The sequence below is a fragment of the Siphateles boraxobius genome, unplaced genomic scaffold (genome assembly GCF_051911475.1).
Source record: "Siphateles boraxobius isolate OS27281-9 unplaced genomic scaffold, OSU_SipBor_1 143, whole genome shotgun sequence".
Classification (NCBI taxonomy): domain Eukaryota; kingdom Metazoa; phylum Chordata; class Actinopteri; order Cypriniformes; family Leuciscidae; genus Siphateles; species Siphateles boraxobius.
In genome coordinates this window covers 746,315-772,772 of record NW_027508748.1, presented here as the reverse complement: position 1 = coordinate 772,772, position 26,458 = coordinate 746,315, and the positions used below count along the sequence as shown (strand labels likewise).

Sequence of the window (26,458 nt, the reverse complement as noted above, 5' to 3'; positions counted from 1 at the left end):
TTTAAATGATGAAGTCTGTTGATTTTGATCTGTGTGTCTGATCAGAGAGAGTGATGAGTGTGTCATTGTTCTCTACAGGTTTTATGATTGTGGTGTCACAGATGAAGGTTGTGCTGCTCTGGCTTCAGCTCTGAGATCAAACCCCTCACACCTGAGAAAACTGGATCTGTCTGAGAATAAACTAGGAGACTCAGGAGTGAAGCTGTTTTCTGCTGTTCTGGCGAATCCTCTCTGTAAACTGGAGGAACTGTGGTAAGATCATCTCTACCATAAAGACTCGGAGTGAATAAGTATTAATATGTAGATAGTGTATACAATATATCTTTGGCGTAAACCCCATCCGGTGGTTCAGCAACAGATTCCTGCTTGAACCGTCAGATCCTGCCGGCAGTAGAAGGCAGAGGTGAGGAGTCTACCTGAAGAGGAACATTTACATCTTCATATATTATTATCCCCAAAAGACAGTAAAACTAACAGTTAAATAAACCGAACTAAAAACAGAACTAACAGAAAGAGAAAGAGCAATAAACCTCTCTATATGAAGCATATAACCTTCCCAAAATAATTGCCCAAGTCATTTTCAAATGACTTAGGCAATTATTTTGGGATGGTGACGATATCCAAACTTCGTTCAAGCCGCTTATAACTGCTGTTTCTGTCTCTGTTTTTCTTGACAATAGTAGGCCTGGCATTTATTTTAACACAAAACCGTCTCTTTAAGACAACAAAAAACGAACTTCACTTTAGTGTCAGCCATTATACTGTGCTCGCGCGCGCACTCTTCAATATCACGTGCAAATGCAGCAAGCTGAAAATCCCTTCGCTATAAATAAAGCGCAAAAGAAACTAGGAGCATGCAACGTGGTAGTTCTGTTTAATTCAAGTATGATAGAACTGTTGCAATTCATTTATTTTGACAACTAGGCTAATACAAAGTTAAACATTCACTGTTTACTTTTCCGGTTGCAAGTTTTTAAAACAGACATTAGTCCTACACAGTCTAACTCAGAATTGTTGAAGAATCCATCTAAAAATCAATGAAGGTTGAATAATCTTTGAACTACAGTAGGTACTTTTATGGGGGGGGGGGGGATAACCAAGCTAACTAAACAAGTTGAAGTTTAGCTATATTCGCTGTGAGCCCCTTTACTAATATGCCTGGAGGTGAGGAATATTACACAAAAAAAAGTCAAATTCCCTCAGAAATTAATCTAATTCACTACTTTCTCAATTACAATGACAAGTTAATTGTATTTTGTTGTGTTGTATGCACTAAAATAGTCCAGTATATAGTCAAACTCATTTTTATGTTGAAATAAAGAGATTTCTGTTTCACCCCAGACTGGTTGCTGGCACCTGCCTGTTCCCTGATTGGCCAGCTCTGCCACTGTTCGGACTATGTGCCAAAATGTAGGTCATGCAGAAATATTTGTATAGGCCTACATATTATTTAAATGACGGACCTATAGGTTAGGTAGTTTTGTTAATAGTATTTATTCTTGCAAAATAAAAGGCTGATAACTTGCACTTTGTGATTAAGATGATTAAGAGAATGTAGGTAATAGTTCTGGTGGATGAAGGGCCCTTCCAGAGGTAAATCCTCTTATAGTCTTAATGAGGCCCTAATTATCCCCCAAAAGAAAGTAAAACCAACAGTTAAATAAACCGAACGAACTACAAACCAGACAACAGATGCAGGTTACAGTGAAGAGGTTTTTTTAAATCACAAATGTTTGGTGTAAATCAACTTGCTTTGTAATGCTTGTGAGCGTAAAAGCATGAGCATTGCCTCAAAATGTGTGTCTGCAGCTGAAAAGAGGGAAGTGGTGTGTTTTTCACCTGAACCAGGATTGTCACCATATCAGAATTATCACTACATGATTATCATAGCCAAAATAACACACAATAACAAAATATCACCATTTCTACCAGAAAGACTTGGGAGGCAAAAACACGTAACAAAGCATAAATTTATTAACAGCCCAGCAAGCAAGTATTGTGATATAAAGTTCTTTGGCGTAGGCCCCGTCCGTAACTCGCAATCCGATTATAACGGATTCTGTATTTCCTGCCTGAAGACGAAGACCCCCTGGGAGGTATGGGAAGGGACCATCCTGGTGGTGGGGAGGATGGAGGTGAATGTTGGCATCAGCATCTGTGAACTCAGACATGTGTAAATACCGATCTTTTATATTTGAGTATTGGTTAACACGATTGGTTAGAAGAGAAAGTAATAAATCGTAACGTAACAATCGATTCTTCCTTTGCAGAACTTACGCTAAAGCTTCCATATCTTTGGAAATCTTGAAAAAAAAAATAATGCTATCAGTCAAATTCATCTTTACTTTATTTTGTGTTATTTCTGAAAAAGAAAAAAAATTAACATACAAAAGGAAAAATAACACTTAATGGTGACCAGTTTGAAATAATGGTAACACTTTATCACAAGTATACAGTAACACAGCGCTTACAACTAATTTTCAAACTATTAGTTTATAGTTAATGTATAGACCTTAAGTAACCCCGCCCCTTTTCAAATAATTTTTTTAGCAGTCACTTGTCGCCACCTTGTGGCGAAACAATGTAATCGTTAAATGCATTATTTTAAGCACTGAGTTTCTATTAAAAGCTGATTTACTCCATTTTGATCGCTACTGTAGACATCAGTGTTTATATTTAAACTTTAAACTTTTATCCCAGTACTTCTATAGTAATTTGAACTATTGTATCACAGGAATAATGATACTATTATGAGGTTGAAAAGACCCTTTGTGAAGCTGTTTCATGACAACTCTCTCTGGGCAGCCCCACCCAGATTTGAATGTTGCGATATGATTTTGTCAAAGGTTTAATAGACCAATGAATTGGAAGAAGATCGTGTGGGTGTTTGAATGGAGATCACGGTATTTTAAAGATTAATCGTACAGCTCTACTGTCTTATCTCTCTCTCTATATGAGAAGCGCGAGGGCTTTTCAGTGCATTCAGTCTCACGCCGCTTCCACGCGTCCACTTGAAAGGGATATTACGACACTCATAGATAACGACACATTTCATCCTCTGTTGGAACAAATGTGGCTAACTTCTGTCAACCCTGTCTATAAGCAAGGACAAAAATAAATCAAATTAATTTGAATCAATATCAATTCTGGAATAAGAAAAATCTCATTTAAAATTGTAATAAAAAAAATCGCGATAGTTTGGTGAATCAATTTTTTTTCTCCCAGCCCTAACACACACACACATTCCTTAAAATGTTTACAAATACATTAAGCACACACACACACACACACACACACACACACACACACAAACATTGGTTTTCCATGTTCTATGGGGACTTTCCATTGAAATAATGATTTTTATACTGTAAAAAATGTATATTCAATACCCTAATCCTAACTGATGTATTTTAACAATGTGAACTATTTAGTATTTGTATATATTTCATATTGACAGCATTATGTATTTTATTTTTAAAGTGTTATGTTTATCTTTGAATATAGGCTTAATGTGTGTCATTGTTCTCTACAGGTTGAGTGATTGTGGTGTCACAGATGAAGGTTGTGCTGCGCTGGCTTCAGCTCTGAGATCAAACCCTTCACACCTGAGAAAACTGGATCTGCATACAAATAAACTGGGAGACTCAGTGTAGCTGCTATCTGCTGTACTGGCGAATCCTCTCTGTAAACTGGAGATACTAGGGTAAGATCATCTCTACCATAAAGACTCGGAGAGAATAAGGATTGATATGTAGATGGTGCATACAAGGCAAGGCAAGGCAAGTTTATTTATATAGCACATTTCATACACAATGGTAATTCAAAGTGCTTTACATAGAAGAAATTAAAATAATCAAAAGAAATCAGAATAATTAAAACAGTTTAGAATAAAAGATAAAATACAGAAATCAGAATAATTAAAACATAAAATAAAATACAGTGCAAACAGTCGGACGAACAGTGGCACAGTGCTCATTCAGTAAATGCACAGTTAAACAGATGTGTTTTGAGTCTGGATTTGAATGTGACTACTGTAGGAGCACATCTGATCTCTTCTGGAAGCTGGTTCCAGCTGCGGCTGGCATAGTAGCTAAAAGCAGACTCGCCGTGCTTCGAGTGAACCCTTGGTATTTCTAGCCGATGTGATCCTAATGATCTGAGTGATCTGTTGGGTTTATATTCACTGAGCATATCTGCAATGTATTGAGGTCCTAGGCCATTGAATGATTTATATACCAGTAATAATACTTTAAAATCAATCCTAAATGTAACTGGCAGCCAGTGTAAAGACCTGAGGACTGGTGTGATGTGTTCATATTTTCTGGTTCTGCTCAGAATCCTAGCAGCAGCATTCTGTATGAGCTGCAACTGTCTTATGGTCTTTTTGGGAAGGCCAGTGAGAAGTCCATTACAATAATCCACCCTACTGGTGATGAAAGCATGCACAAGTTTTTCTAAGTCTTGACTGGAAACAAAGCATCTAATTCTTGCAATATTTTTCAGGTGATAATATGCTGATTTAGTTATTGCTTTGACATGACTACTGAAACTAAGGTCTGACTCCAGAGACACACCCAGATTCCTGACTTGATTTTTAGGTGTTTGACCCCTAGACTGAAGGTATGCATTCACCTTGAGAACTTCATCTTTGTTTCCAAACGCAATGACTTCAGGCCCGGACCCTACAATCAGGCCCGGACTGGCCATCGGGAGCACCGGGAGATTTCCCGGTGGCCTGGCGACTAATTTGTCGTAATTTTTACCAGCGTTTTTATTTTATTTTATTTTATTTTATTTTTTTATATTACTACCTTTACCAGTGATCATTTTCGAATTCGTTATTCAATAAATTTATTATTAATATTAATAAAAATATTAAAAAATAAAATCACAAATCTGTTAGTCTTGACTGGCAAGACTTTATGCCTCAGCCAAACGGTTAAACAGAAAATGCGAGCAACACCCGATGATGGAGAGAAAACGGCCAGGTGGAGCAGAGAGGGAAAAGAAAAAGAAAGCACTCCAAGAAGAAGCAGCAAAATGGTGCAAAATTACTGACCTGTTCAGGGCTTCAAGTGCTGGTCAGTTTCATCTGTAAATAGCCTACTGTAACGTTACTTTTTTCTTCGTTAACTTAGTATTAAACTGCTAGCAAATGTAAGCGATAGCGCCCCTATTACTATCGTCTACATTCGTGGAGAAATTAAAACAAATGAGTGAAACAGCACACAGAACACTCACAGAAGAAATCTGAGGTAAAAATTCTATTTGTTGTTTTTTTTATAACATATGATTTAGTTTAACATAACACAACTAAGGGAGCTGTTTCGCTGAATATTATCACGATTGGAAATGTTACATTGAATTTATTGTTCAGTAAACAAGTAGCGTAGTTAATATTTATTATTGTTACTTAAATTTTAGACACCAACAATATTAATTGTTTTTGTTCTATTGCACCGACGAAAATATTTCCAAAGGAACAGCAACAGCAGCGCGGTGTTTTGTTACTGAATGATTCAGTGTTTTGAACGAATCTTTTGTATGAATGACTCAATAACTCAATAATTAAGACGGTCACTTGCCGCCACCTATTGGTGGTTTAGTTTAATGTTTGCATTTTTTTTATTTGTATATTCAAACATTTATTTAAAAGATCTCATAACATTATTTATTGCAGTTGTAATTTTGCAGTGCAAATTATCTAATTTGATGGGTAACAGCCCTATAGTGTCTTATTAATATGACTGAATTTTTGATCAAATGTAAGAATTTGACATGAAAGATGATGCATACATTTAATAAGGTTATAAAAATATTTGTATTCATAATTTTATTAATAAATTTTATAAGATGTATTTAATAAATGTATTTTATTAAAAAGTCTTATGCAACCTGCTGACCTTCTAAGCTAACATTTTTGTTTGACCGCTCTCCTGCAGTCTATATACATTTATGAGTGTGAAGTAGAGAGGTAGAAACAGCTTTGGACTTCAAGAGTAAATGCTTGTATAACGTTAAGTGCACAGACCCATTTGATATTAGGACTGCTTTACTTCTAGGTCGGTTGTTTATGTTTTTATGTTATGGTTATACTGTTAAATAAATGTAATTTGAGGGGGGGGGGGGGGGTGCAGGGTTGTCCGTGTTTCAAATTTTATTTGGGTGCATAGCATGGCCTGGATCTGTGTAGGATTTCCAGGCCTGAAATTGTGTCCCAGTTCGGCCCTGCATACAATATATCTTTGGCGTAAACCCCATCCAGTGGTTCAGTGACAGATTCCTGCTTGAACCGTCAGAGTCTTCCTGAAGAGGAACATTTACATCTTAGCATATTATAATCACCCAAAAGAAAGTAAAACTAACACATAAACCGGAAAAACTACAAACCAGAAAACAGATGAAGGTTACAGTGAAGAGTCTTTTTTTAAAGCATAAATGTTTGGTGTAAATCAACTTGCCTTGTAATGCTTGTGCAAATAGACCCTTGCAAAATCGTGAGCATTGCCTCAAAATGTGTGTCTGCAGCTGAAAAGAGGGAAGTGGTGTGTGTTTCACCTGAACCAGGACTGTCACCATATCAGATTTATCACTTCATGATTATCATGGCCAAAATAACACACAATAACGTCTCAGGTTACGACTGTAACCTGTTCCCTGAGAACAGGGAACGAGACACTGCGTCGAATTACGCTTTGGGGAACGCCTTATGTGTGACAGGTGTCTGAAATCACTATCAAATCACGACAATCATATTGACTGGCGACAGCCGTGAATCATTAACGATGAATGATTAACGTGCGACCAGGATGTATATGAGGGCGCCTTGCAAACATGACAACTTGTTTACGCCCTTAACGTCTGAAGGGACTCTTTGGTAGGCAGGCCCTGAGCCATGGTGAGACGACGCGGTGGCTCCTTCCCTGTTCTCAGGGAACCAAGGTTACAGTCGTAACCTGAGACGTTCCCTTTCGAAAGGGAACTTGCACTGCGTCGAATGACGCTTTGGGGAATGATATACCCACGCCGCTATGCTAAGGGGAGTGCATGCCCATTGGCAGTGACAACTGTCAGAACCAGCAAATTCAAATGAAATGCCAGAACCACCCACCCTCAGGTCACACTGGGCTGTCAGTGACAGCATTCCCTGTGGTCATAGCCCCTATACGCTTGACAGGAAAACCTCCATAAACTTTGTTTATTGAAAAGGCCTACCTGGGCCTCCTCAAGGGCCTAGGACCACAGCTTCAAATTAGAAGGGGAATGTGGCTAGTGTAAGAAAAATTGAAGTGGATGTCGAAGATCTCAAAAATGAAGTTTAATACAGAATAGCAGTGTCAAGTTACACGAAGCACCTTGGGTTCATCGGCGTCAGACTGAACCCAGAACATTCAAATCTTAAACCTTTTATCCTGTTACTGTTTACCACTCTTAATGTAAATGAAGTTGCTCTTGTTGTAACAGCTGTGTTCTGAACTTCTGTATGTTAAGAAATAACAAATTCGTCTTCTCTCTCAGCATGGAGCTGAAGCTCTGTCTTAAATGTAAATTGAGGATAACAACAAAAGTGGTCCCTCTGTGCCCACATCTTTGATATTCTCTCAAATAAGTTTAAGGTGATAACATCTATTTGAAGTCCCTATAATCAAGATGGTTCTCGAATACCCGCTGCTGCTCCCACGCTATAGGTGATAACCGTGACTCTGTGATACTATTTACATATTACTGAGATTGGAAGGAATTGTTTCTATGATAAATAAGCTCTTTTAAGTGAAGCAACATTTCAATATATATATTGGAGTGGAAGTTGGATCGGAGCAGACTATAATTTCTTATTCTAGGGAACTCAAAGGAGCCCCAGCCAATCACTATTCAGGGGAAAATACTCACCCAAAATGCCACCAGTAAGGCCTGACCCGGCGGCACTTACATTGGACACTACAGTCTGGCCAGCTTCGTGTCTGTCTGAAGACAGAGCCTCTGGACTACTTGCCTTTAGGTAAGGCATCCATCCCGAGTGACTGCGAAGCTGACAGTGAACCACTCTGCCAAGATCTCAGAGATGAGGTTTCCTGGAGAACATGACTCAGCATAGTGCTTACAGCCCTTGCTAGTGAAGGCAATTTCTCTGCTCAATCCAAAGATCTACCCAGCATTTGTGTTTTAAAACACTGAGGAGGCCTGACAAGGCCTAAGGGCTGATCTAACTGGGAGGCCTCACGAGAGGCCTACAACGGTCTGACCAGACTCAGGAGGCAGAATACTAGGGATGGGTATCGTTAAGGTTTTACCGGTCTTGCTACTCATACTGCTCGATACTGCTTATCAATTCGGTACTTTAACAGTATTCTTATCGGTTCTTTTTTTACATTTTTTTATCTGAGTGATAAAAAGTGACAGGCCTAGCTTTATTCTTTTCACGGCTGACAGGATAGACTCTATGCGTGCCGGTGATAGGCATGCCCGCATCAACATAGAATCCCAAACCACGCCCAGATAAGTGGTCCTCTGTTGTGAAGAAAGCACACTCTTTTTGGCGTTTAACCGTAACCCCAACTCTCTCATGTGGGTGAGAACGACATCTCGATGCCGAACCACCAACTGATGCGACTGAGCTAGAATCAACCAGCCGTCGATGTAGTTCATGATGTGAAAACCCTGCAGACGCAGTGGGGCCAGAGCTGCATCTACGCATTTTGTGAAAGTGTGGGGTGATAGTGCTAGCCTGAACGGAAGAACTCGATTTTGGTATGCTTTGCCTCCGAAAGCAAACATCAGGAACTTCCTGTGATATGGAAGGATGGAAATGTGGAAGAATGCGACCTTGAGATCTATTGTGACAAACCAGTCCTCGGATCTGATCTGTGGCACGATTTGTCTCTGTGTTAACATTTTGAACTTTAGATGCATGACTGATTCGTCCAGAACTCTCAGATCCAAAATGGGACGCAACCCCCCATCCTTCTTTGGAACGATGAAATACCAACTGTAAAATCAGGTTTGCCTGCTGGAGGGAGGAATATGTTCTGTGGCTCTTTTTTCCAACAGGGTTTTCACTTCTAGTTCCATTACCAGAACCTGCTCGGGGTCCACCACGGTTGATAGGACCCCCATAAACCTGGGCGGGCAAGAACCGATCTGTATTTGATAACCATTTTCTATGGTCTGCAGGACCCAATGAGAAATATTTGACAGTAGCTTCCACGCTGTCAAAAATTCTACTAGAGGTACCAGCCTCTCGAGACTGGCTTCTGGATTTTGTTGTTGTTGTGCAATCAGTCGGATGCCCTGTAACGGCGAACCAGCAGGAAACGACCTAACTGACGGCTCTGGGACCCTCCTCGGAGGGGGCGGGCATCCCAGGACCACTATGTTTCCGGGTGGACCCTGATATATGTGCTCGCCAGAGTCTGCTGCGACCTGAAGCACATGAGGTGGTAGGGTTAGCATAACGGTCCCCTGAAGGCACCGAAGGGTGATGGGCACTGTATAATGAGGTGTTGACCGCTCTGCCTCGGTGGGGACTGCCCTCATTGGCCTACGCTAGCGTTTCTCAACGGGGGCGGTACCGCCCCCTTGGGGGCGTTTGGACAGTGTCGGGGGGCGTTGGGAACGAGGCAGCTGAGAGGGGGGCGCTCAGGCACAAATGGGGGGCGTTATGTCTGACTGTGGCACTATATACTCACTGTTATTATCACAACTTTTTTAAGCCTCTGACAACACATACAATGTTAATTTGAATGCATGGGCGTTTTAGGTACAGCATTGATTTCCACGCTGCTGCTCAAATCCATTCCACCTTCATTCGGAGTCCCACCAGGCCAGACGATCCAATACGCACGTGCAGTCCCAAGCGCGAGTCTCAGGTTCCTATGAGAATATTAATATAAAATATCATATCGTAGAACATGTAGCCTACCGGTATATGAAATAGTAGCCTAGGCGTCATTTAGCCTACAGGGCGGTTTTGAAACACTTTTAAAACATCTCGCGGCACGGATGTACCAATACAAATAAAACATATCCAGTTAACTAGCAGCATTCGTTTCATTCGTTTGTTAAATAAGAGACGATCTAGCGCTGAAATGTGTTGTCTTCACTCGGACGCGCACTTCAGTCCGTTACGGAAAGTGAAAGTCTCCCTAAAAGATGTAAGAAATAAAAAAGCGAAACGGATGTATACTATTTTTGAATCCCTTTCTTTTTGGAATTTTTTGTAATGTTTCCCCTTATAGTTTTTTTTCTTTCTGTCTATTGTTTCTTTGATGCTATTATGAATGTAATAGATATAATACTATGTGATCCTCCGTATGTGTATGTTATATATTGTTCTTGTTATGCAATAAAAAAAAAGAGAAAAAAAAAAGAAAGTGAATCAGGACATCATCACATCTTTGTATACATTTTTATTTATTTACATCAGTAAGCTAACGTTACAAGACATCGTCTTTCAAAACATTACCTGCGCAAAAGAAAAAAAAAAGAATGAGTCATTCGCACTTTTGAAAATGCCCTTCCGAATGCGTCTCTGTCCGACATAATTCCATAGCGTCCATGTTTTAATGTAAAATAAAATTATGTCTGTGTTAATTAATTAATATTTAAATGTTGCTAGTAGCCCACTCAGACTTGTCCCGGCTAGTTACCGGCAAATTATCTCCATGGCAACGCTTCAAAACAAATGCCGCAGCCGGCAGAGTGGTAGAAAGAATGTGTCCAATCAAAATGTACACAAGCTTCGCGGTTTAAGATTAATGTGTCCAATCAAAATGCACACAATCACGTAAACTAAAACAATTTTGACATCAAAACACATTTAAACATCATGGCGGAAAACAAGAAGAAGTGCAGACAGTATAGTGTCGAGTATATTAAATATGGATTTATTCCCTCACCCACGAACATCCAGCTCCCTATGTGCCTGCTTTGCCAGCAGGTTTTTTCTAACGAGGCAATGAAACCGTCCCGTCTTAAGGAGCACCTTACTAAAATTCACCCGGATAAGGCATCCAAGGATCGCTGTCGGCTGAAAACCTCTCCATCTCCGCTGTAAAGCGGATGCGCCTTTAGAGAGAAATGCACCTTTCATACGGGTATTTGCTTTCGATCAGATTTTTTTAGTTTAAAAGTGGACATTTCAATATAGGTAGGCTATATTTTGTTTGTTCATATTTGAGACGCGCTCCAGTTCATCAAAGTGCGCCTGATAGTTTGATTTTATTTACAAAAGCACATTTTCTTGTTATTGTGAGTTTAAATAAAAGTTGCAAATTATGTTTTTTTTTTTTTTTTTGTATGACCAGAAATTATATAGCTAGTATTTTCAGTTGTTTCCACTGTTGATAGGAAAATGCACGTGATCGTGCCTGCATGCAGCAAGCGCCACACTCCGCACACACACTTGGATATGCGTAAACATCTTGTGTTTATTTGTGATAATCTTACTACTAACTACTAACTTGTATTGTGAGAGACATTTGAAGAATTGCTTTGTTGTTCTTCTTTTTTTTTGGATAAAAGCGTCTTCTACATAGCCCAAATGTAATAATAATAATGGTAATAATGGTAATTATTATTATTTGCGTTTATAACTATAAATTAGTTAACTGAAGACATAATATGTTAACCGACGCCTCGGTTGAAAACATCTCAACTTTTCAGAATGCCGCAAGTGCACAGCAAGTCATAATGACAAAACCCATCTGATCAGCTTCGGCCTTTCCGTAACAACATCGAACGCTCGGCCGGACAGCTGATCATAGCTGTACAGGGCAGTTTTTTTTTTTCTCATCTCCATAAATATATCTACTAGTAAAGCTAATGCAAGGGCTAGAAATCAATCAATCCTTTGTATCAAATGCAATGAATCCTCGTCATCATGTCATGGAGAGCGCAGTTCATGCTTTCTTAGCAACAACAGACGGGAGCGCAAGCGCTTGTGGAAAGGAGAAAACGATGCGGCCCTTATGTACACTTATTAGGTGTACTTTAGTAATTCAGAATAAGACAAAAGCACGGTTTTGAAAATGGATATACTGACTCAATACATAAATGTTTCACAATTTAAATACTTAAAGTTACGGATTTCATAATAATAATAATGATAATTATAATTTTAAGAAGAAAATAAGGACGTCAATCATACACATTATTATTGTTTTTATTATTATTATTATAACAGAATGATAATCAGCATACATTCAATAAAGACATTTAGCCCTTTTTTGGTGGTGGTGGGGGGCGGTCAGGGTTCTGGATCTTGGAAAGGGGGCGCTGGGCCAAAAAAGGTTGAGAACCACTGGCCTACGCCCTTGGACGTGAGGACCTTTTCCCCGCACCCTTCTTAGAAGCCTTTGAAGACTGCGGTTGAGATCGCTTTCCGTGTCCCCAGTCTTTTTGGGGGAGCATGGGAAGCAACACTCTGCTATTGTATGGCACAGTGTGAGTGTGCCATACAAACCTCCTCGACAACCGAATTCACTGCATTGCTGGAGAGGCCAGATGGTGACAGAGGTCCATCCATTAAAAAGTTTTTATTCTTTTCCTTTATATTACTGATAGTTTTACCCGTTCGCAAACAGCGTTCGCGGGAAGAAATGGTTAAGGGAAGACGCTGATTCAGGGGAGAGATAGCTCGTGAGCATCTCTTCCACCTGTGGCATCTCCCCATAACCGTGCTCTTTATAGTTAGAGATAGAGGAATACTGTTATGTTTGTGGACTATAAATTCTATATGAAACTGGTTTATTACACGATCTCGACACCTCGATGTGGAGATCGGGGAAAACCGGAAGGCCCCAGCGTTGAGATTGTGAACGAGAGGGCAGGAAGCATTCGTCTAGCTTGCTTTTTGATCAAACTTCCTGCTTGTCATCCGGCAAATTGATGCTTAATCTTTCAACAGCTCTCGTTACAACCTCAACAAGCTCCTCAAAACCATGAGCCCTCAGTATCTCCTACTTCGACACAAACAACATCCAGTTCCTTGGAACTGGATAGCTGCAGTGTCTGTCCTTCTATCAGGGCGGAAGAAACCGTAGTGCGTGCTTCCAAACCCTGAGAGAAGGCACTGGATCTATCAGGTGGAGGCAGAGATAAGGCTGGGCCCGTCTCTAACCTCGCTGATACATCCATTTACGAACCTCAAGTCTGAAGCCTCTGCTGTGCCTCGGCAGAAGCAGGACCCGAGCCTTGGGGAACGCGAGCCTGAGTGTCCTCGCGAAATAACGCCAGACGGAATCACCCTCGAGCGACGACTGTGCATGCTCCTCACCCAAACATGCAACACACAGAACATATGTGTCCACAACCGTTATATAGCTGTCACGACACACACACTCAAACAGGTAGATCCAAGTGCAGTATTTAAAAGGGTAATCCTTAGTCGTAAACATCCAGGCAATGGTTCAAAATCCATACAAAGGCAGTCCAAAACAAGAAACAAACAGGAAACAGACCTCTGAAGTGCAGTGACAATAAACAAGGATCCCATGACAAACACTAAACGGGCAGGGTATTTATACACACAAAACTAACAATCATGATGGGGAACAGCTGGCTGCAATGAATTGTGATGAGCAGACAAGGATTGTGGGAAAGGCAGTTTCTAATGTGACTCACACCGTGGGGGAAGAGGACCTTTAGTGGTGAAACAGGGAAACACAAACCAGACACTGTAACAATAGCGTGGGCAGGGGTGCACACACAGTCTGAACTGCTGCTGCTTACTCGCCATAACTTTTTATATATATAGTGACAATACAACACCAAATAGACAAGAGATAGTTTTACACAAAGCACTTGTGAAGACACAGAAGCTAGCGCTGCTTTGTTTGGGCAGGCTTTATAGTTTCCTGGTTCATGACGTCACCTGCCTCTGACGTTCCGCCACACCATTGGCCTGATTTTAAATGTGCTTCAAGACATCATCACGCAAAGCGTGAACCTTAGCGTAAATCGACGCAGCGCGAGGAAACACTTTTTTTTTGAGAGAGACGTTCTGCCACTTAACTCTCCGCTGATAACATATTTTATATGAATGAGCAGTGGCCACAAATGTTCTCACAATGAGAGGAAACCTACTCAATAAACATAGTTTTACAACTAGAATGAATAGTGGCCCACCTCACTTTATCTTACATATGACAACAAGGGAAGCCATCCATACTCACAAAAGAAGCCCATACAACTGGTGCTTCTCTTTCCTTTCTATTGTTCTAGCCACCTAACAAGGGAACTTCAGGGCCTTAATAATCCCAAAATGTTACCTTGCCGTATGACATAGACTTGACCCCATAATTAAATACAGGGAGCAAGGTCTGTAGAGAGATACATTTTAGTGTTATTTGCACACAGAAATTACTCTTTAAAAAGACCAACTCAGCTCACCTGCGGCTTACAGAATGAAGACTCACCAAACAGTTCTTTGTGAACATGGGGTCTACCGCCTTACACATACCTGAAAGAGGCGTTCTCACCAACCAAGCCAAGGCGGGCCATGAGAACACTGATCTCATCATGGGCCCAACCTCAGGCCTGATGTAAGAAGTGCCTGGGGGTTGGAGAAGAGGGGATAGAGCTTTGTTATTCTTCTTATATTCACGCCCTCAGAGAAGGTGATCCATCACCTACGCTGTGTGCGTTTGTGCTGGATCACCTTCCTCAGATCCCTCTTCTTGTGGGAGTCTCGCCTTCTCTGTGACCTACTCCTCCACGGAGGGTTATGCACGAGAGGCAACACTGGTTCTCTGGCCTTATCTACGGTCCTCAGACTGTGAGGGGCCAGGCCCTCCTTGCCTGGGCGTGGATGCTGATCTCAGCGGTATGCAAGTCCTAAATGCAGCTGAGCGCACCTTCTCCTCTCTAAACTTTCCAACCACTGCCTCCACGGAGGTGCCAAAAAGTTCAGAGGGTGGAACCGGTGAATCAAGGAGAATGCCTTTCTCTTTCTCCCTGATGTCGGCCGGATTCAACCACAGATGTCTCTCCATGGCCACTATCACCATTTTTAGTGCATTCAGTCTCAAGTCGCTTCCATGCGTTGACTTGAAAGGGATATTACGTCACGCATAGATAACGTGACACATTTCATTCTCTGTTGGAACAAAAGTGTCTAACTTCTGTAAACCTCGTCTATAAGCAAGAACAAAAATAAAGCAATTTAATTTGAATAAATATCGATTCTGTAACAAAGAAAAATGTATTTTAAAATCGCAAATAAAAAAAATCACGATAGTTTGGTGAATAAATTTTTTTCTCTCAGCCCAAACACACACATACGTTCTTTAAAATGTTTAGAAATATATTAAGCACACGCACACACACAAACACAACACACACACAAATTGGGTTTCCATGTTTTATGAGGACTTTCCATAGAAATAATGATTTTTATACTGTACAAAATGTACAGGTCCTTCTAAAAAAATTTGCATATTGTGATAAAGTTCATTATTTTCCATAATGTAATGATACAAATTAAACTTTCATATATTTTAGATTCATTGCACACCAACTGAAATATTTCAGGTCTTTTATTGTTTTAATACTGATGATTTTGGCATACAGCTCATGAAAACCCAAAATTCCTATCTCAAAAAATTAGCATATTTCATCCGACCAATAAAATAAGTGTTTTTAATACAAAAAAAGTCAACCTTCAAATAATTATGTTCAGTTATGCACTCAATACTTGGTTGGGAATCCTTTTGCAGAAATGACTGCTCCAATGCGGTGTGGCATGGAGGCAATCAGCCTGTGGCACTGCTGAGGTGTTATGGAGGCCCTGGATGCTTCAATAGCGGCCTTAAGCTCATCCAGAGTGTTGGGTCTTGCGTCTCTCAACTTTCTCTTCACAATATCCCACCGATTCTCTATTGGGTTCAGGTCAGGAGAGTTGGCAGGCCAATTGAGCACAGTAATACCATTGTCAGTAAACCATTTAACAGTGGTTTTGGCACTGTGAGCAGGTGCCAGGTCGTGCTGAAAAATGAAATCAGATGGAAGCATGAAATGCTCCAAAATCTCCTGATAGCTAGCTGCATTGACCCTGCCCTTGATAAAACACAGTGGACCAACACCAGCAGCTGACATGGCACCCCAGACCATCACTGACTGTGGGTACTTTTCCCTGGACTTCAGGTATTTTGCCATTTCCTTCTCCCCAGCCTTCCTCCAGACTCTGGCACCTTGATTTCCGAATGACATGCAAAATTTGCTTTCATCCGGAAAAAGTACTTTGGACCACTGAGCAACAGTCCAGTGCTGCTTCTCTGTAGCCCAGGTCAGGCGCTTCTGCCACTGTTTCTAGTTCAAAAGTGGCTTGACCTGGGGAATGCGGCACCTGTAGCCCATTTCCTGCACACGCCTGATGTTTCTACTCCAGACTCAGTCCACTGCTTCGCAGGTCCCCCAAGGTCTGGAATCGGTCCTTCTCCACAATCTTCCTCAGGGTCCGGTCACCTCTTCTCGTTGTGCAGCGTTTTTTGCCACACTTTTTCCTTCCCACAGACTTCCCACTGAGGTGCCTTGATACGGCACTCTGGGAAAAGCCTATTTGTTCAGAAATTTCTTTCTGTGTCTTACCCTCTTGGTTGAGGGTGTCAATGATGGCCTTCTGGACAGCAGTCAGGTCGGCAGTCTTACCCATGATTGCGGTTTTGAGTAATGAAACAGGCTGGGAGTTTTTAAAAGCCTCAGGAATCTTTTGCAGGTGTTTAGAGTTATTTAGTTGATTCAGATGATTAGGTTAATACCTCGTTTAGAGAACCTTTTCATGATATGCTAATTTTTTGAGATTGGAATTTTGGGTTTTCATGAGCTGTATGCCAAAATCATCAGTATTAAAACAATAAAAGACCTGAAATATTTCAGTCAGTGTGCAATGAATCTAAAATATATGAAAGTTTAATTTTTATTACATTATGGAAAATAATGAACTTTATCACAATATGCTAATTTTTTGAGAAGGACCTGTATATTCAATCCCCTTATCCTAACTGATGTATTTAATCAATGTGAACTAATGAGTATTTGTATATATTTCATATTGACAGCATTATGTTGTTTATTTTTGAGTGGTCATGTTTATCTTTGGATACAGGTTTAATGTGTGTCATTGTTCTCTACAGGTTGAGGGATTGTGGTGTCACAGATGAAGGTTGTGCTGCTCTGGCTTCAGCTCTGAGATCAAACCCCTCACACCTGAGAGTACTAAATCTGTCTAGGAATAAACTAGGAGACTCAGGAGTGAAGCTACTGAAGGATCTGAAGGATGATCCACATTATAAATTGGAGACACTAGAGTAAGAATAGTTTTTAACGATCTTCATCATCACATTATCATTTAAAGTTGAAATGGCTGTTTTACTCGCTGGAAATAAAATGAAATTGTACCAGGTTCAGTAACACCGTGTGTGTGTGTGTGTGTGTGTGTGTGTGTGTGTGTGTGTGTGTGTGTGTGTGTGTGTGTGTGTGTGTGTGTGTGTGTGAGAGAGTATTTTGTCTGAGATCATCAGATAATGAGTCTTAAATTCAGCTTCACTTTCTGTAGGTCTCTGAACTTTAAACTGTTTAATATGAGTTTAATTCTGCTCTGACTATTTTCAGACTATTTTCAGATTTCCCCCTGTAATTGTCTCTAAGTGTGTGATAATCTGAGATTTGGGTTGTTTTTTAACTGATATTAAATTTGTAGTGTAAAAATTTCTGCTGGTTCTGTATCAGCTCTCTGTTGTGTGAAAGTGACCTTTCATGTCCTTTTGATTTTGTAAAGTGACTTTGAGCATCAGATATAAACTATATTATCATGTTTGAGAATTAATGTATGTAGATTATCTAATTAGTTTTCTTATATAAAGATGTGACATACATAATATCTCATACTGCATATGTGACTGTGTGTGTGTGCGTGTGTGTGTGTGTTTTATTTTAGGTATTAGATGACAGTCTGATCTTATGATGATCATTTGATGGTGAATAAGGATCCACTACAGACACTCACGTTCAACAGAATCAACAAAGACTAAAGATACAGTGACTTCACTGTTATAAATTAATCCTTCATTTAGATTTCAACAATCCTCTGTAAGACCTGATGTGGCAGCAGTGAAACACCTTTTATTTCACAGCAAATTACAGTTTCTCATTCATAGATTAACCATTTTATTTGTATAAACACACAGTATAAACTGAAAAAGTTTAAATATAGAGCCTGAATTTGTTTGTCTTGTACCAGCAGAGGGAGACAAAGACTAATTAAAGACTAAGTTTTCATAATTATGAGGGAACAGTTCAAGCTCACTTTCAGAAAACAAACCATGGAGTGTGCTTGAGTGTACACATGATGTTTTTAATAATAGTTTATTACATTTGTATTAAAGGGGTCACATGATGGGTTTTCGTGTTTTCCTTTTTCTTTTGTGTGTTATGTAGCTGTTTGTGCATGTATAAGCATCTGCAAACTTACAACGCTCAAAGTCTCCTACAAAAAATGTATTGTATCTAATGCCCGGTACTTACTGTATGATTTTGCGATGTTCCAGACGAAAGATGAGCATCGTCAAACAATCGTTGTGATTTCTGTGGTCGTGGTTCCTAATCGGTATTTTAATCAAAGATAGCCTGTGATCATTTTCTGACAGTGTTGTGATCATCTAAAAGTGTGTTTGCTGCTACGACCTACATCTACTGACTAACCAATAAAACTGCAACATGAAATGGTCAATGTGACATGACGCTAAAACTTAAACCTTCTTTTCTCAAGCTCGATTTGCAAAATTGGCATGCCAAGTTCACCTCTTTCCCCAAAAAGGCATCAGACATAAATGCATCATTTAGTCTGTGGCTGTTTCGTCCGATCCCTAATTGTACGAGACTTGACACCTGATGTTGTTTTTCCTGAGACCTAAAGGCTTTCATTCTGAGGCGTGCCGCACAAGTGCTGAAAAGTGAAGCCAAAGCGTCTCGATCGCCCCCCGGTGGCTGGACCCAATATAGGTCATAAAGTGCGCCTTCCCATGAAGTCTAATGAACTTCTAATGGAAACTAAACAATCAATTAAGCTTCAAATCATTTTTTTTCCAAAGACGTTTTCTGTCATTTTAGTTTTTATCACGCTGATGTTTAAGTGTTCATTTTTTTAAATACGTTTTCGTTGTTTTTTTTATTTTATATATATGCTTTATTTGAACATTCAGTTTATATTGTGAAACAACAGAATAACACAACGTTAATTATTAAGAATAACACAAATATAAAGAATAGTGAAAGAAAACATTTCAACAACATCATTGCACAAAACAAAAACAGTTAGACAGTGAAAAAAAGGGAAAAAAAGAAATAGATGGCATTACTTAAATGAAAAGAAATCTAAACATTTAATAAAGTAAAAAGGTTATAGGTCTTGCAAATTGTACATGTTCTGAGTGCTTTTGGTTTACAAGAGGATGAAATTGTAAACAAGTAATGTTTTATCTCATGTAAGAATACCAAAAAAAAAATGGTTTACAATTTGAAACCTTACATTTGTGAATATAAAATCTACATTGGATAATAATTAGATTTATTATAAAGCAGGCATTTGAATCCGCTTCAAAAAATCCAAAAATAACAGTTTTGGGATTCATAGAGAAATTTTGTAAGATATTACTTGAGATAAACCCACTAATATTTCCAAAGTTGCAGAGTCAAACTGCACGACCAAAACAAGTGAAGAAGAGTTTCAGTGTCATTCTGACAGAAAGAGCAATTAGTGTCAAAATCAGATCTGAATTTTTTCTTAAGGAAATTTCCGAAACCTCTGTTTCATGGACCATCTATTCTTACAATTTAAGTTATCAAAAAGTCCATTCCAATATAGATTGCAGGGGGGGCAGAAATTTCCTCCTGAAGTCCACGATCATCTCCACTGTTTTGAGCGTGTTCAGCTCAAGGTTGTTATAACTGCACCAGACAGCCAGCTGTTCAACCTCCAGTCTGTAAGCAGACTCGTCACCGTTTTGGATGAGACCGATGACAGTGGTGTCGTCTGCAAATTTCAGGAGCTTGACAGTGGGGTCTTTAGATGTGCAGTCATTAGTGTACAGGGAGAAGATCATTGGGGAGAGAACGCCCCTTGGGGGGCACCAGTGCTGGTGGTGAGAGTCCTGGATGTAAGTTTCCCCAGTCTCACTCGCTGCTGCCGGTCCGTCAGGAAGCTGAAGATCCACTGACAGATCGAGGATGGTATGGAGAGCTGGGTCAGTTTGGCTTTGAGAAGATCAGGCATGATGGTATTGAAGGCCGAACTGAAGTCCACAAATAAGATCCTTGCATAAGTCCCAGGTCTGTCGAGATGTTACAGGATATAATGCAGTCCCATGTTGACTGCATCATCCACAGACCTGTTTGCTCTGTAAGCAAACTGAAAGGGATCCAGCAGGGGTCCAGTGATGTCCTTCAGGTGGGCCAACACCAGTCTTTCAAACGACTTCATGACCACAGACGTGAGAGCGACAGGTCTGTAGTCATTAAGTCCAGTGATTTTTGTTTTTTTTGGGGACCGGAATGATAGTGGAGCGCTTGAAGCAGCAGCGAACTTCACACTGCTCCAATGAACTATTGAAGATCTGCGTGAAGACCGGGGCCAGTTGGTCAGCGCAGGCTTTTAGACAAGCAGATGAGATGCCGTCTGGGCCTGAGACTTTCCTAGTCTTCTGTTTTTTGAAGACTCTGCTCACGTCCTCCACACAGACCTTAAGCTCAGGTTGGATGGCAGGAGGGGGGAGTAATGGTAGTGCAGGAGGTGATGGTGAATGTGTGAAGTGCAGGTCAGAGCCGGTGTGTGGTGTGAATGAGGAGTTTTCAAACCTGCAATAAAATGAGTTTAAATCATCAGCCAGGTGTTGATTGTCCATAGATCGGGGCGACGCTGATTTGTAGTTGGTGATGTTCCTCAGGCCATTCCAGACTGATGATGGGTCGTTGGATGAAAACTGTTTTTTCAGTTTTTCAGAGTAGTTCCTTTTAGCAACTCTGATCTCTTTTGTCAGTCTGTTTTTGGCCTGGTTATACAAGATTTTATCCCCACTTCTGTAGGCATCCTCTTTGGCATGACGAAGGTGTTTGAGTTTCCCAGTAAACCATGGTTAATCATAAGTAAATGATAAGAATGTCCTGGTAGGAATGCATGTATCCTCACAGAAACTTATATATGATGTTACAGTATCTGTGAGTAAAATGTACACCATAGTACGAACGTCTGTCAGTTCCAGTGAAGGTGCAGCAGTTGGCGACTCTCTGCAGCTGATCTCAGGTCAGGTGAATTCTGTGTTAGGAGCATAGACTGTAAAAAAGATGGTTAGGAGCTTTGGGTTCACTGACCCACAAAGAGGCTCCACCCACTCTGACCACACCTCTCTCTCACACACAAACTCTCTCTCTCACTTACACACACACACACATATAATCTCTCTTACAGGCACACTCACTCATACACACCCACACACACACTCAGTCTCTCTCACAGACACACACACAAACTAAATTTTAAGTACATAAAATCTTTAAGATATTAGGTTAAACTTTTTGGCTTGCTGATCACTGATGAGGGGCTTGATAAGGCAGCTTCAACTCCGAGCTCTGATATACCCCCCAAAAGTTTAGAATAAATTTGGGACAGCAAGTTGGATTTAGCATGATCAAAATACTTAAGGATTTAAGTATATAGGATACCTAAAAGCTTAAGCATGATAACCCCCCAGAAAAATTTTATAAAAAATTAAGCGGTATGAAGCATGAATGAACACACAAACGCTGCGGCAGTGATATTTAACGGGCTCCTGCAGGAGCTGGGCTGGAACGCGACTCCCTACTATATCAACCATGTGGAGCTATGAGAGGTGCTATGGCGTGAGCTGTGTTTGAAAGAGTGTGCCCACGTTCGTTGCTGTATGAACAACATGAGGCTTGTGGAAGTTTGACTAGGGTACATCTCGCCGCTGCACTGCTGCGGCAGTGACTTTCTGAAATTACTCCTGTGTGAGTATTTTTTGGGGACTGGAGGTTTGAGTACAAGGCTAGAGTACACCTTGCCGCAATGTCCACGACATGGAGCCCCATTAAGTCAAAGAACATGGGGAGCCCTAATGTCACAGATGGGGAGGAGATCCTCATCCCTTAAGGCAAACAGGCCACTGATATCCAAAGCAAACCTCCCTACCCCAGAAAGAGGGAACCTACGGTATATAGATAAAATGCAGAACTACCGCCCTTATGACGTGGGGGTTTAGATCAAGTAAAGACATGAGGGCACGCTATGCGGGGCTAGGTAAGTGGAAAGATGCAAAATAGTAGGGAGAAGTGGTCCAGGCTATGGACAGATATGGTTGAGTGGGGGATGGCAAATTGAAAATGAAAATTGAATGACCATGTTTCAATTAATCGGTCTTGCTTTGTTTGATGTTGAAATGTATGGTGTCATGGTTTATTATTTAAAGGTCAGAGAATGTAGGATGGATAGCTGGGTTGAAGTTTGAGTTGGTGAATTCTGAGACTCTGAGGAAGCTAAAGAAAGACAAATTAAACATGGCATCTAGGGTTCTTTGTTGGGGGAAAATAGTGCTACGGGCTAAACATGCTAAGAATGTCGATGGTGAAAGTTTGTCTGGAGTCTGGACGGTGGGGATTGGTTGTAATACTTTGATGAGGGGGGATATCTGAGGATTTGAAATGTTGACCGTGGATGATCTTGAAAAAGAAATGAATGCCGCTGAGGTAGACTTTGATTGTTCCTGGCTGACATGAATTGATTTGATGGAGGTACGTGATGGAGGATATCGAGAGGAGGGAAAACTTGGGAAAAACCATGTTGTGAGCTCTGTGGAAGTTTTTGAAGGAACTCCAAGCTGTCCAGTAGGTTTGGAGTGTTGTGGGAGAAACGGCTTGTAATGTGGTATTCATGGATGGGGTATGGAGATTAGAACCCGACCGATATATCGGTCTGCCGATATTATCGGCCAATATGAGCCTGTCTCAGATATATCGTATCGGAGTATATGAGCAGATATGCCGCCGATATTAACTCTTTTTTTAGAGAACATGTAACGCGGATAAAATGCTTGTAAATTGTGTAACAACGTAGTTTGTCCAGCAAAGCGCACTCCATTGTTTGCCACTGGCGACCCAGGTCACTATGGTGAAACCAGCCAACACTTCAGTAATGAGGTCTCTTCAGAGACGGTGTAAAACGTTCACACATTAGCTTCCACTTCTCTGACAAGGTATGAAACATGGCTAGCTAGCTAATGTAGCAAACAAGTATGATAAGCTCATTGTGAGAGTAAAAGGAAATTGTTTATTTACTTTATAGTGTCTCACTGGTGACAACGTAGAGTTAAATCACCATTCATCCGACTCCTAGTCTAGTTAGCAACTTACCTTTAAGACTGCTTGTCTGCTGCTGCCTGAACAAGACAACGGACGAGAGCGGCATGATGTGACAAAAAACAGTTGAACCCATTATAATCAGTGATGTTGTTCACACTGGGTGACAGGAGCGACAAATCACAGACACTAAACTGATGCCTCGTTCTGCTTTGTAACGGGTGCTCTGCCGCATCCAGGGTAAACAGCTGTTGCGACGCGAGCAACAACGTCCATGTCCGGTGTAGAGACAGTGTTAAAGCCAGTGCTCGAATTGAGAGTGGGATGGGGGGATCCGGGACCCCCCATAAGGTATTAGGGACCCCCCATAAGAAGTAAAAAATAGAATTAGGGGGGGTCCCTCAGATATTTTTATTTTAGTAAAAAATAATAATAACAAATCTGATTAAATGCATGCAATGGATACGGTAAATTTCGTGAATTGATTATTTACAATCATTTTTTAAAAGTTGGCTAGTTCCCATGTCTCTTTAAAATGTAAACGCCCTGCCCCACATCTAAAGACTGCTGTGCGCATGACATCGTTGACTGACAGGACTGTTTGATTGGCGCCACTCCGTTGAAGCTAATTTTAACTTTTAAAAAATGGAGAAAAATAAACCTCCACTCGAGTTTGGGAAGAGAAAGCTTCTTACCGACTTGTTTGAGGGGTAATTGCCTCTCTCTATATATCTTTCTACCTTATATCTACCCACACCATATCGGGGCTTTTGTATTCCTTGCGTATAAATTGGAAACATTTAGGCTTAAACAGGAGAAATGCAACAACCACAGCAGGGGTTGTAGCTCAGTGGTAGAGCACATGCTTCGCATGTATGAAGTCCTGGGTTCAATCCCCAGCATCTCCAAGCAATGTTGGACTTTTAAGTCAAAGCCATATATCACACAGGCACCGTGCATAAAGATAGGCATTGTGCATAAAGATATTATTTAAACAAGAGAAATACAACAGTTGGAGCAGGGGATGTAGCTCAGTGGTAGAGCGCATGCTTTGCATGTTTGAGGTCCTGGGTTCAATCCCCAGCAAATCCAAGCAATGTTAGACTTTCAAGTCATAGCCATATATAACACATGTATCGTGCGTAAAGATATTATTTAAACAAGAGAAATACAACAGTTGAAGTAGGGGTTGTAGCTCAGTAGTAGAGTGCATGCTTTGCATGTATTAGGTCCTGGGTTCAATCTCCCCAGCATCTCCAAGCAATGGGGTTATTTAACTGTTTCTTAAACATCTGAACTGCATATGTATGCATTCCAGTGTTGCCCTTTATCACCTATAAATTTCGATTTAAAGGTACATGTAAGTAAATAACAGAACACAGTTAACATAATGAGGGGATGTAGCTCAGTGGTAGAGCGCTTGCATTGCATGTATGAGGTCCTGGGTTCAATCCCCAGCATCTCCAAGCAATGTTGGTCTTTTAAGTCAAAGCCATATATCACATAGGCATTGTGCATAAAGATATTATTTAAACAAGAGAAATACACCAGTTGAAGTAGGGGTTGTAGCTCAGTGGTAGAGTGCATGCTTTGCATGTATTAGGTCCTGGGTTCAATCTCCCCAGCATCTCCAAGCAATGGGGTTATTTAACTGTTTCTTAAACATCTGAACTGCATATGTATGCATTCCAGTGTTGCCCTTTATCACCTATAAATTTCGATTTAAAGGTACATGTAAGTAAATAACAGAACACGCTTATCATAATGAGGGGATGTAGCTCAGTGGTAGAGCGCATGCTGGGCAAAAGAAGGGGTCCAATCTTTGCGCCCCGCACGCAAGCGAAAAGGACGCAGAAAACGTAAAAAAACGCACAAATTTGCCCTGCAACAATATTCGGGCTATATTCCTGTACGTTATGGAAGAGTTTTAGTTACATGTGAAACAATTCACACTCCGCAGGCTGGGCTCGAACCCGTGTTCTGCGCGACTAGTGTGTGATCAACTGCGCATGCGCCTTCACTTGGTTATCAATGTGACATATCATTATATTGATTGATATTAATTGTGTATATTATTTTTAAAAAAGCATATTACATGTTTATGGTTTAATAAAACTAATACAAATATTTATTCAAATAGGTGTTTTTTGTGTGTGGGATTGATTGATGTGATTTATCTGATTTATTTTAGGACACCTAAAATGTTTTATACACACAAATGCACACAAATATCGAAATGTAATTTTTTTCATTAAAATGAATACACACAAATATTGAAATAAGTACACACACACATAAATATATGGACATACACACAATATATGTGTTATATACAATGTATACTCTATGAAAGAGTGGGTGGGCCCATGTACAGTTTGCACATTCCAGTCCCAAGGCAATTAAAAGCAGCACAATGAATAAGAGTGTGAACAGTATTTATTTACCAAAACTACAAGACATTAATGATCAACAATAAACAACTAACAATGTAAAAATAGAATAGAACATTCTGTAATATAAATTAAACAAACAAGACATTACAGAAAGATTGAGAGAAAAAAAAGAACATAACTGTATTTACACATAGATATTTATTTACAAACAATCTTTTTTCTGTGTTGGAAGATTTTTATTATGGAGGTGGCTGTCCAGGTTTTTTCTGCTGGCGCTGTTCTACCAGCCACTCCTCTAAAGATTTGCCACCAGAGACACTGGGGCAAAACGTGGCACTGCCGAAGCGGCTGTGGGCGAACTCCTTGGTTTTGGGCTTGCCACACTTAGAGCATTTGTTATATGCCACTTCACGGACATATTTCCTTTTGTGGGGTCCACTGACCTCCTCTTCTGCCCTGCGTCGTCTGTTCCTCTGAGTGAAGCGGGACACAGACACCGGGGCAGTGGGAGCAGGAGCCACTCACTTGTCAGGAAACACTGGAGTTGGAGCCAGGAGAATAGCAGCTGAAGCGCCACCTGCACCAGCTGCCAGCAGCGTGGGCGCAGTGTTCAATAAAATGAACTGGGGCAGTGGCACAGGAACTGGGGGAGGAGTAGGAGCTGCTGGGGTAATTGGCCTCACAATTGCAGCACTGGCAGGTGC

General features: G+C 40.6%; 1 protein-coding gene and 4 non-coding genes across 11 annotated transcripts in view; all 5 read left to right on the top strand.

The window, feature by feature from the left end:
• Positions 1-18,391, top strand: part of LOC143738310 (NLR family CARD domain-containing protein 3-like) — a 58,879-nt gene extending 40,488 nt beyond the window's left edge. For 6 of the 7 annotated variants that reach the window (XM_077230403.1, XM_077230406.1, XM_077230405.1 and 3 more), the window contains 4 exons: positions 79-252; positions 3,533-3,703; positions 17,130-17,303; positions 17,933-18,391. In XM_077230403.1, coding sequence (XP_077086518.1) covers positions 79-252; positions 3,533-3,653 — 295 coding nt within the window. In that variant the 3' untranslated portion in view covers positions 3,654-3,703; positions 17,130-17,303; positions 17,933-18,391. Of the gene's footprint in view, positions 1-78; positions 253-1,341; positions 1,411-2,078; positions 2,174-3,532; positions 3,704-17,129; positions 17,304-17,932 lie in introns of all 7 variants that reach the window. The other variant, XM_077230410.1, reaches the window with a different exon arrangement.
• Positions 18,392-24,197: 5,806 nt separating this feature from the next.
• Positions 24,198-24,269, top strand: trnaa-cgc (transfer RNA alanine (anticodon CGC)). Its single transcript has one exon. It is a non-coding gene; the product is annotated as a tRNA-Ala (tRNA).
• A 114-nt stretch (positions 24,270-24,383) lies between these two features.
• trnaa-ugc (transfer RNA alanine (anticodon UGC)) lies at positions 24,384-24,453 on the top strand. Its single transcript has one exon. It is a non-coding gene; the product is annotated as a tRNA-Ala (tRNA).
• A 302-nt stretch (positions 24,454-24,755) lies between these two features.
• trnaa-ugc (transfer RNA alanine (anticodon UGC)) lies at positions 24,756-24,827 on the top strand. The gene has a single exon. It is a non-coding gene; the product is annotated as a tRNA-Ala (tRNA).
• Positions 24,828-24,920: 93 nt separating this feature from the next.
• Positions 24,921-24,994, top strand: trnaa-ugc (transfer RNA alanine (anticodon UGC)). Its single transcript has one exon. It is a non-coding gene; the product is annotated as a tRNA-Ala (tRNA).
• The last annotated feature ends 1,464 nt before the right edge of the window (positions 24,995-26,458 follow it).